This window comes from Mobula hypostoma, chromosome 26 (genome assembly GCF_963921235.1).
Source record: "Mobula hypostoma chromosome 26, sMobHyp1.1, whole genome shotgun sequence".
NCBI lineage: Eukaryota > Metazoa > Chordata > Chondrichthyes > Myliobatiformes > Myliobatidae > Mobula > Mobula hypostoma.
Window position 1 is genome coordinate 4,139,174 of NC_086122.1, and position 12,318 is coordinate 4,151,491.

At 45.2% G+C, this 12,318-nt stretch overlaps 1 protein-coding gene across 1 annotated transcript in view; it reads left to right on the top strand.

Moving 5' to 3' along the window:
* col16a1 (collagen, type XVI, alpha 1) overlaps positions 1-12,318 on the top strand; it is a 414,952-nt gene that overhangs the window by 225,288 nt on the left and 177,346 nt on the right. The window contains exon 26 of the mRNA XM_063033604.1: positions 9,157-9,192. Within this exon, the coding sequence (XP_062889674.1) occupies positions 9,157-9,192 (36 nt within the window). The remainder of the gene's footprint in view (positions 1-9,156; positions 9,193-12,318) is intronic.

A 12,318-nucleotide genomic window follows, 5' to 3' on the forward strand; every position in this document is an offset into this window, starting at 1 on the left:
CAGGAGTCTCTTAAAAGACCCTATCATATCCGCCTCCACCACCGTCGCCAGCAGCCCATGCTTGCCTTTTAAACTTATTATTATTGTTCTGTTGCCTGAGATTACCTTCGTCACTAATAACAGCACTGTCAATATTTTAGATTAGATTATGAGGACACTCAGTCCTCGTTTATTGTCATTTAGAAATGCATGCATTAAAAAATGATACAATGTTCCTCCAGAATGATATCACAAGAAAATACAGGACAAACCAAGACTAAAACTGACAAAACCACATAATTATAACATATAGTTACAACAGTGCAAAGCAATACCATAATTTGATAAAGAGCAGACCATAGGCATGGTAAAGAAAGTCTCAAAGTCCCAATAGCCTCATCATCTCACGCAGGCGGCAGAAGGCAGAAACTCTCCCTGCCATGAACCTTCAAGCGCCACAAGCTTGCCGATGCAGCACCATTGGAAGCACCCGACCACAGCGGACTCTGAGTCCGTCCAAAAACTCCGAGCCTCTGACCAGCCCCTCCTTTCTGAGCACCATCCTCTGCCGAGCACTTCGAACCCGCCCCGGCCGCCAAGCAACAAGCAAAGCCGAGGACTCAGGGCCTTCTCCTCCAGAGATTCTGGACCACACATTAGCAGCAGCAGCGAAGCAGGCATTTCAGAAGTTTCACCAGATGTTCCTCCATGCTCTCACGTCTGTCTCCATCAAATCAGGATTGTGCACGGCACCCTACTTGACAAATAACAAACATCACCACCGGAGTGGCCGCTGCGAGCTGCGTCGCGCCGCCATCTTCTCCTCCCGTAATGTTCAAACAATAATCCTATTTCTATATGCTTCTATATCCAAATGTTATTATAGTTAACGAACATCAGTGTTCCCGCAGTGATCATCATGGTGCTCTATCAGTTACAGGTTTCCAGCCAACAAAATAGCCCTCCACCATGATCCACTGTCCCCTCCCAATTTTAGGTCTAATTTGCCAACTTGCCTTAAATCCAATGGGGTCTCTCAGGAAATTTAGGGGATACTTGGCCCTCCTCCTCCTCTTCCTCTCACTCCTCCTTGTCCTCTTCCTCTTCTTCTCCCTCTCTCTTCCTGCTTGCATTATCACCACCTTCTGAACTGGAGTGTGTCAGGATATCTAAATCCTACATATTTATTCTATCAAATTCTTTAAAATGGTCTGTATTCTTGAGGAACTGTACTATATATTTAAAGCAATAATCCTGTGATCCTTTTCTGCAAAAGATTGTCAATGTTAAATTGTATTTTATACCATGATATCTTTAAAATCAACCATTCCTTCTCTTAATTATATCTTGAACACCTTATTGTCACATGTTCAACCATTTCTTGCTGATTACAATACTTGCCCCTCCCATTATTGTGTTTCTTCATTGAAAGCAATGTACTATTTAACCTGGCGGGCAGACCTCTACCTCACTGAGGCAAAACAGCAGCTCTCTGACACCTCCGCTTACTTACCCCTGGAACAGGACCCCACCAAAAAACATCAAACCATTGTCTCCCGCACCATCACCGCCCTTATCAATTACAGAGGCCTTCCATCCTCAGCTGCTAAACTCATAATTCCCACACCCCATACTGCTCGGTTTTACCTCCTCCCCAAGAACTACAAGCCTGACTGTCCCGGTAGACCCATAGTTCCGGCCTGCTCCTGTCCCACCGAACTTGTATCTGCGTACCTGGGCTCTATTTTGTCACCCATAGTTCAGTCCCTCCCCACCTACATCCAGGATACATCCCATGCCCTCCACCTCTTCAATGACTTCCAGTTCCCCAGTCCCAACCGCTTCATTTTCACTATGGATGTCCAATCCTTATACACCTCCATTCCCCATCAAGAAGCCCTCAAAGCCGTCCGCTACTTTCTGGATAATAGACCTCACCAGTTCCCCACCACCACTACCCTCCAGTTGGCGGGACTGGTTCTCACACTTAATAACTTCTCTTTTGGCTCTTCCCACTTTCTTCAGACTAAGGGTGTAGCTTTGGGAACTCACATGGTCCCCAGCTACGCCTGCCTCTTCATTGGTTATGTGGAACAGTCTGTGCTCCAAACCTATTCTGGTACTGCTCCCCAACTTTTCCTTTGGTACATTGACGACTACATTGGTGCTGCTTCCTGCACACATGCTGAGCTCATCAAATTCATCGACTTTACTTCTAACTTCCACCCAGCCCTCAAATTGACTTGTCTATCTCGGACACTTCTCTCCCCTTACTCGATCTCTCAGTCTTCATCCTCTGGAGACAGATTGTTCACTGACATCTTCTACATGCCCACTGACTCTCATAACTACCTCAACTATACCTCTTCCCACCCCGCCACATGGAAAAATGCCATTCCCTATTCCCAGTTCCTCCGTCTCCACCGCATCTGCTCCCAGGATGAGGCTTTCCGTTCCAGGACATCTCAAATGTGTTCTTTCTTTAAGGATCATGGTTTCCCTTCTGCCGTCATCAACGATGTCCTCACCCGCATCTCCTCCATTTCCCGCACTTCGGCCCTCACCCCATCCTCCCGCCACCACAACAGGGACAGAGTTCCCTTTGTCCTCACCTACCACCCCACCAGCCTCCGGATCCAACACATTATCCTCCGCAACTTCCGCCACTTTCAACAGGACCCCACCACGAAGCACATCTTTCCCTCTCCAGTCCTCTGCTTTCCGCAGAGATCGGTCCCTCCGCGACTCCGTGATCCACACGTCCCTCCCCACAGATCTCCCACCCGGCACTTATCCCTGTAAGCGTAAGTGCTACACCTGTCCCTACACCTCCTCTCTTGCCACCATTCAAGGCCCCAAACAGTCCTTCCAGGTGAGGCAACACTTCACTTGTGAGTCTGTTGGGGTCATCTATTGCATCCGGTGCTCCCAGTGCGGCCTCTTCTACATCGGTGAAACCTGACACAGATTGGGGGACCGCTTCGTCGAGCACCTCCGCTCCATCCGCCACAACAGACAGGATCTCCCAGTTGCCACCCACCTCAACTCTGCTTCCCACTCCCATTCAGATATGTCCATACATGGCCTCCTCTACTGCCATGATGAGACTACACTCAGGTTGGAGGAGCAACACCTTGTATACCATCTAGGTAGTCTCCAGCCCCTTGGTATGAACATAGAATTCTCCAACTTCTGGTAATTACTTCCCCCTCCCTTCCCCTATCCCTATGTCACTCTGCCCCCTCAACCAGCTGCCTATCACCTCCCTCGTGGTTCCGCCTCCTCCTGCTACCCATTCTGTTTTCCCGTATTCTTTCTTCACCTTTCCTGGCTATCACCTCCCTGCTTCTCCTCACCCACCCCTTTATCTTTCCCCTTACTGATTTTTCACCTGGAACCTACCAGCCTTCTCCTTCTCACCCTCCCCCCACCTCCTTTATAGGGCCTCTGCCCCTTCCCTCTACAGTCCTGACGAAGGGTTCTGGCCCGAAACGTCGACTCATCGTTTCCACGAATGCTGCCCGACCTGCTGACTTCCTCCAGCGTATTGTGAGTGTTACTATTTAACCCTGTGCCCAAACCTCAATCTTGATATTATCACCTCCTCCCTTGTGCTCTTTCACACATTCCTCGACAGTCCCACTTCTTGATATTATGAAGATATCTTCCTGTTCTCTTTTCATCCTAGTGTTTTCTCCACATTTTTAAACTTCAGTTTTAGTAATGTTTTTCATTACTCTTTTACTGTAATTTATTTGAATGTCTAAGTCTGCTTGTCCAGTTGCCTCCTTTGCTAATTTATCCGCTTGCTCATTTCCTCTAATACCAATGTGTGCTGGATTCCACATTAAACATGTACCGAGTCCCACCATTTTAAGTATATTAAGATTTGTATTATCTCACACATAATGTCTGGTTTTGCCACTGAATATAAATCCTTTAGACTCGTGGTTGTTGTGGTTGACTCAGACTATATTAGAACTCTCATTAATCTTGCTTCCTCTTCCCACTGCAAAGCGAATCATCCAGCTGTCACTGAGAAATCATCATTTATCCTCACCTGCTTTTTCAGGTTAAAATCAGGCACTACCAATCCTACCCCTAATCTACTATTTTCATTTTAGAACATCTGTGCATGTCTGTAAGCATCCATAATAATTATTATTTACACAAAATTCAACTAAATTGATTTAAAATCACTTCTCTATTTTTTCTGTCTCCTTTTGAATAATTGAAGATCCACCCTTGGTGCTTCACACAGCCATGGAGACTCTCCAGGAAAAGGCACTGTAGCATTCACTACCTTATCACTAATTCCTGTCCTTTCTGCATTTCCTTCAATAGTCCATGCAAGACTTCTACTCTCCTCGCTTTCCTTTTCCCAGCATGGATCTAAAAGCTGTTTACTTGGATGATTTTCTCCATGCCCTTGTAGGTTTGCCCAATATGTTAATGCAAACTGTGTTCTTCTCAGATCCTGAGGTGCCTCTCCCAACTCCAGCTGCAATGCTGCTACTGGCATTGTCCATATTGCCCCACTGATGCTTGATTTTGAATTACTGCATATCCAGTTTCTTGAGCATACTGTGTGATGCCAATCTACATGGCATACTTCCATAGTTCAGTATTGTTCTTATTAATCCTTTATATTAGGGGTTCCCAACCTGGGCCCCACGGATCCCTTGCATAATGGTATTGATCCATGGCAGGAACCCCTGCTATTTATTGCTTTCAGGGATTTCCTGCAGCTCCCCGTTCCTTTCCTATTAAACACCTCAGAACTTTCAGCACTTTCTTACTTTTGGTTATTATTTCCTTAATGTGTGTTACCATGTGAGCCTTTTATCAAACCAAATTCCTAAAAATCTAAAGGTATCCACATTTTCTAAATATATACCATAAAGTTTTAGTTTGAAGTGTTATTGATAATGGTTGGGATCACCCATCTTGTAAACCACTGTGCAGAAGGCAATGGCAACCCACTTCTGTAGAAAAAAATGAGAACAATCATGGTCGTGAGACCGTGACTGCCTATGTTATACAATGTAGAAACATAGAGAAACATAGAAAACCTACAGCACAATACAGGCCCTTCGGCCCACAATGCTGTGCCGAACATATCCTTACTTTAGAAATTACCTACGATTACACATAGCCCTCTACTTTTCTAAGCTCCATGTACCTAGCCAGGAGTCTCTTAAAAGACCCTATTGTATCCACCTCCACCACCGTTGCCAGCAGCCCATTCCATGCACTCACCATTCTTACCCCTGACATCCCCTTTGTACCTACTTCCAAATGCCTTAAAACTGCCCTCTCGTGCTAGCCATTTCAGCCCTGGGAATAAGCCTCTGACTATCCACACAATCAATGCCTCTCATCATCCTACACACCTTTGTCAGGTCATCTTTCAGGCTCTGTGGCTCTAAGGAGAAAGGGCCCAGTTCACTCAACCTATTCTCATGAGGCATGCTCCCCAATCCAGGAAGCATCCTTGTAAATCTCCTCTGCACCCTTTCTATGGTTTCCACATCCTTCCTGTAGTGAGGCAACCAAAACTGAGCACAGTACTCCAAGTGGGGTCTGACTGGGGTCCTATATAGCTGCAATATTACCTCTCGGCTCCTAAACTCAATCCCGTTATTGATGAAGGCCAATGCACCGTATGCCATCTTAACCACAGAGTCAACCTGCACAGCAGCTTTGAGTGTTCTATGGGATCTGACCCCAAGATCCCTCTGATCCTCCACACTGCCAAGAGTCTTACCATTAATACTATATTCTGCCATCATATTTGACCTACCAAAATGAACCACCTCACACTTACCTGGGTTGAACTCTATCTGCCACTTCTCAGCCCAGTTTTGCATTCTATCAATGTCCTGCTGTAAGTTCTGACAGCCCTCCACACTATCCACAACATCCCCAACCTTTGTGTCATCAGCAAATTTACTAAACCATCCCTCCACTTCCTCATCCAGGTCATTTATAAACATCACAAAGAGCAGGGGTCCCAGAACAGATCCCTGAAGCACACCAATGGTGACCGACCTCCATGCAGATCATGACCTGTCTGCAACCACTCTTTGCCTTCTGTGGGCAAGCCAGTTCTGGATCCACAAAGCAATGTCCCCTTGGATCCCATGCCTCCTTACTTTCTCACTAAGCATTGCATGGGGTATCTTATGAAATGCCTTGCTGAAATCTATATACACTACATCTACTCCTCTACCTTCATCAATATGTTTTGTCACATCCTCAAAAAAATTTATTCAGGCTCATAAGGCAGAACCTGCCTTTGACAAAGCCATGCTGACTATTCCCAATCATATTATTCCTCTCCAAATGTTCATAAATCCTGCCTCTCAGGGTCTTCTCCAACAACTTGCCAACTATTGAAGTAAGACTCACTGGTCTATAATTTCCTGGGTTACCTCTACTCCATTTCTTGAATAAGGGAACAGCATCTGCAACCCTCCAATCCTCTGGAACCTCTCCTCTTCCCATTGCTTGCCTGGCGTTCATCTCGTCCAGTCCCAGTGACTTATCCAACTTGATGCTTTATCCAAAAGCTCCAGCACATCCTCTTCCTTAATATCTGCATGATCAAGCTTTTCAGTCCGCTGTAAGTCATCCCTACAATCATCAAAATCCTTTTCCGTAGTGAGTACTGAAATAAAGTATCTCTGCTGTCTCCTCCTGTTCCAGACACAATTTTCCACTGTCATACTTGATTGGTCCTATTCTCTCACGTTTTATCCTTTTGCTCTTCACATACTTGTAGAATGCCTTGGGGTTCTCCTTAATCCTGTCCACCAAGGCCTTCTCATGGCCCCTTCTGGCTCTCATAATTTCATTCTTAAGCTCCTTCCTGCTAGCCTTATAATTTTCTAGATCTTTACATTACCTAGTTTTTTGAACCTTTTTATAAGCTCTTCTTTTCTTCTTGACTAGATTTATAACAGCCTTGGTACACCACGGTTCCTGTACCCTACCATCCTTTCCCTGTCTCGTTGAAATGTAACTATGCAGAACTCCACGCAAATATCCCCTGAACATTTGCCACACTTCTTCCTAGTTGTTCTAGTGAAAAAGATTATTTTGGATTTTGCTGCTGAAAATCTGAATCCCTATTTTAATGCCCAATCTTCCACTTAACTATTGCCTCGAAATTTCTGTATTGTAAATTTCACATTCCCACTCCTTTTCCACCTAGTTCCATTTTCCACAAAATAATATTTTGATACGACTATTTATATTAGAAAATATATCATTTGTCATATGGCAAATAATATGGACTAGCAACACTTTCCTGAGGGGTTGCTTTTTCTGCAATTTGTTTACTTAACATAGATTTCTCGATTTCCCGGCTCAACCATGATAAATCTACCAGTTAAAAGACCTTTTATCCAATTTAGCATTCGACCTCTAATTCCCAATTTATATACAGCTTTTTGATGATCAAATCTTCCTTCCACATCATATCAAATGCTTTCTCTGAATCAGAAAAGACTGTTACCACAGTTTCTCTGTTCAGTTGAGCACTCCTCACCTCACAGAACCACAGAACATGGCAGCACAGAAACAGGCCTTTTGGCCCTTCTTGGCTGTGCCGAACCATTTACCTGCCTAGTCCCACTGACCTGCACCTGGACCATATCCCTCCATACACCTCTCATCCATGTACCTGTTCAAGTTTTTCTTAAACGTTAAAAGTGAGCCCGCGCTTACCACTTCATCTAGAAGCTCATTCCACACTCCCACCACTCTCTGTGTGAAGAAGCCCCGATGTTCCCTTTAAACTTTTCCACTTCACCCTTAACCCATGTCCTCTGGTTTTTTCTCCCCTAGCCCCAGTGTAAAAGCCTGTTTGCATTCACTCTATCTATACCCATCATAATTTTATATACCTCTTATCAAATCTCCCCTCATTTTTCTACGCTCCAGGGAATAAAGTCCTAACTCTGTAACTCAGTTTCTCAAGTCCCAGCAACATCCTTGTAAACCTTCTCTGCACTCTTTCAACCTTATCAATATCCTTCCTGTAATTTGGTGACCAAAACTGAACACAATACTCCAGATTCGGCCTCACCAATGTCTTATACAACCTCATCATAACATTCCAACTCTTATACTCAATACTTTGATTAATAAAGGCCAATGTACCAAAAGCTCTCTTTACGACCCTATCTACCTGTGATGCCACTTTTAGGGAATTTTGTAGCTGTATTCCCCGATCTCTCTGTTCTACTACACTCCTCAGTGCCCTACCGTTTACCTTGTATGTTCTACCTTGGTTTGTCCTTCCTAACTGCAATACCTCACACTTGTCTGTATTAAACTCCATCTGCCATTTTTCAGCCCATTTTTCCAGCTGGTCCAAATCCTTCTGCAAGCTTTGAAAACCTTCCTCACTGCCCACTATACCTCCAATCTTTGTACCATCAGCAAATTTGCTGATCCAATTTAACACATTATCATCCAGATCCTTGATATAGATGACAAATAACAATGGACCCAGCACTGATCCCTGTGGCATATCACTAGTCACAGGTCTCCACTCAGAGAAGCAATCCTCCACTACCACTCTCTCGCTTCTTCCATTGAGCCAATGTCTAATCCAATTTACTACCTCTCCATGTACAAACATATATCTAGCGACTGAACCTTCCTCACTAACCTCCCGTGCGGGACCTCCTGTTAGTTGGGTGGATACTGGGTGGTGTCTGACTGGGCCTAATCTTTTGGATCAGACTTCCAGGTGAGATCTTGACAGAAGCCTTGCTGAGGTCCATGTGGACTACCTCAACATCAATACATTTTGCTACCTCCTTGAATTTATTTGTTTTCTCTTTCTGTCTGGTACATTGTGAGGAGACGACCAATACAGTAGAGCTGTTCAGAAGGTCCATCACTTCCCATAATAGTCCCACATATGACTGTCACTGGACTGTCCATATTTCTACCCTTTATCTCTACTCATGTAATGTTCTTGATATCCTTCGCAAGCCTTTTGTATATATTCCAGCTCAGTTGGTAAAAGTCAGTGCAAAGTAGTGAGTTTGTTTAAATATTGCAGGAATGTGAATTCTCAGCATCAGGTTCAGAGCCTGGCTGTTTGATGGATTTGAGCTGCCCACTGTGACAAACTGTTCTAAAGGCATTGTCTCTTTGCAGGGAAGCATCGGCAAGCAAGGCTCTTCTGGGAAGTCAGTGAGTACAGTGGTCATTCCGCTCCTTACTATCTGCTGTCTCATCAGAACACAAGCCCAAGCATCCCACAGAGTGTTTACATTGACAAGGATTCGATGCAGGACTCCAGCATCATGGCAGAGAGAGCTGTACCTCTGGAGTTGTCTCTAAAGTCTGGGCCATTCAGTTCAAAGTCGTCTTCCTCCAGAGGAGCTTTCTCAGGGTTGAAGCGTCATGGCAGAATGGCAGAATTTCATGGGGAGGGGAGACTGAGACTGAAGTGGGAAGCTGAAATTTTTTTCTTGATGTGCAAATCTGATTTCAGAATCCAGTCTTGCAGGGACGTTGCAGCTAATGACTGATTTCTATGGGTCCTCTCTACTACAGTGATGTCAGGAATTGGGATACCCCATCCCCCCTTTGGAATAAGTCCTGGGCTGGAGCCTGGCACACACCTGATGACACAACTTAGCCATCCTCCTTATATCCATGAAAGCAGATCTTAAAATCTACCCAGTTGCATTAGGTAGTTATTTAGGTCCAAAGGGAAAGGAAATGCCATATTTAAGCCTGTGCAGAATTTGAAAGGGATAGAATGTTGGAGGGCAGTAACTGCTCCATGAGGGATTCTTTAGCCAGAGGGTGCTGAATCAATGGTATTAATTGCCACTGACATTTGTGGAGGCCAAGTCATTGGGTTTATTTAAATTACGGGTTGATAGGTTCCTGACTGGTGGGGTTATCAAAGGTTATGGAGAGAAGCATGGGGAATGGGGTTGAGAAGGATAATAAATCAGCCATGATGGAATGGTGGAGCAGACTTGATGGGCCGAATGGTCTAATTCTGCTCCCATGTCTTAGGGCCTTATGGACTCCCCCAGTACTGGTGAAACTGGTCAGTTACTGAGCACAGCAGCCTTGGGAATGTGCCCATGGTCATGGGTACCAATATCTGTTGGGCATCAGCCATGTCCCGATGACACAGCCACTCAGCCGGTGCCAGTGGCTGACTCCCAGCTGACTTGATCCCAGCCATCCCACTCAATGCCATTGCCTGTGGAACTGTATCTCAGTCAGGCAAAGCTTTAGGTTTTCCTCACCTTTAAAATACAAGATGTTGCTGTTCAGAGAAATTTAGTGATTCCTTACTTGAATCACGAAATTATTGGTGAGGCTGAATTTAGAGTACCATGTGCATTTCTGGTCACCTACCTACAGGAAAGATATCAATAAGTTTGAAAGAGATGAAGAAAAGTTTCAAGGATGTTGCCAGAACATGAAGACCTGAATTACAGGGAAGGGATGAATAGGTTCGGACTTTATTCCCTGGAGTGGAGGAAAATGATGGGCTATCTTATAGCGGTATACAAAATTATGAGCAGTATTGTGATGAGGGACCTAGGCAAGGATGGTTAGTACCCAATTACTGAAGTATGAGGACGGGGTCCTAAACTTGACATTAGATTAGATTATGAGGACACTCAGTCCTCATTTATTGTCATTTAGAAATGCATGCATTAAGAAATGATACAATGTTCCTCCAGAATGATATCACAGAAACACAGGACAAACCAAGACTAAAACTGACAAAACCACATAATTATAACATATAGTTAAAACAGTGCAAAGCAATACCATAATTTGATAAAGAGCAGACCATGGGCACGGTTCTAAAAAAAAAAGTCTCAAGTCGCGATAGCCCCATCATCTCACGCAGATGGTAGAAGGGAGAAACTCTCCCCGCCATGAACCTTCAAGCGCCGCCAACTTGCCGGTGCAGCACCATTGGAAGCACCCGACTGCAGCGGACCCTGAGTCCATCTGAAAACTTCGAGCCTCCAACCAGCCCCTCCGACACAGCCTCTCCGAGCACCATCCCCTGCCGAGCACTTTGATTCCGCCCTGGCTGCCGAGCAACAAGCAAAGCTGAGGGCTCCGGGCCTTCCCCTCCAGAGATCGGGATCACACAGTAGCAGCAGCAGCGAAGCAGGCATTTTAGAAGTTTCACCAGATGTCCCTACATGCTCTCACGTCTGTCTCCATCAAATCAGGATTGTGCACGGCATCCTACTTGACAGATAACAGATCACCACCAGAGTGGCCGCTGCAAGCTGCGTCGTGTTGCCATTTTCTCCTCCCGAACATTAGATGAGAATCCAAAGATGAGCTGATGATTAAGCACCGAACCTCAGTTCAGCTGCTCTTTAAATATTAAAATCCTGATGCCAAAACATGGCCGCTAATTAGTGGGGCCAGCCTGAATCTTTAAAGCAGCTACGCTAGCTTTCCATATTCCAGAGAGTTAAAGCATCTAAATCCCGGAGGCTGGCGCGATCGGGTGCATGTCGTAACAGGTCCCCCTCCCCTAGAGCCAACTTCTGTCAGCCCTGGCTGCTTGGAGAAATGGTGATTGTAGTCCTGAATGAGCCTGGATCCAACAATGTCTCTTTCAGGAACCCAGCCTGGATTTGAATCCCTCGCAGTCCACGAAGAACTGCCTAACACTTAGAACAGTTCGTGAACCCAGAATTCTTCTTATGGTGAAGACCTGTTCCCCATCAACAAATCTGGGTGATAGCAGGACTGAAGGCGGTGGGGCTAAAGGACTGGTGTTTACAGGTTTTAATTTGGAAATGTGGAAGATGGGATTGACCTTGAGCGCCTTGGGAAGCTGCAAGGTGTATGCCACCAGGTTTACTTTCTTGAAGGGTTCAGTGAACTTGAGCGCTAACTTCCTGGGCTCCACCCAGAAAGACAAATCCTGAGAGAATAGCTAAACCTGCTGCCAGGCTGCTAAACTGGCTTCGGTCTTCTAGGTCCAAGGCAATGAATTTACAGACTTTCTCAAAATGATCTACAATTACCGTGATGACAGTCTTCCCCTTGGAAGACAGAAGACCTGTGACAAATCCATGGAGATGTGCACCCATGGTCTGTCCAGAACAGGTGGAGGGTGAAGAAACCCTTCAGGTTGGGTGCAGGACTCCTTGTTACGGGTGTACTTTGCATTCCTCTTTAACCATTCAAGATCACCAGTATCTTAATGAATTCAAGGGTCTGGCCAACCCTGGGTGAGTGTTCATTCTAGATGCATGACCCAATTGAAGTATAAATAGACGACCCCATAGGACTGATCTTGGGGATCTC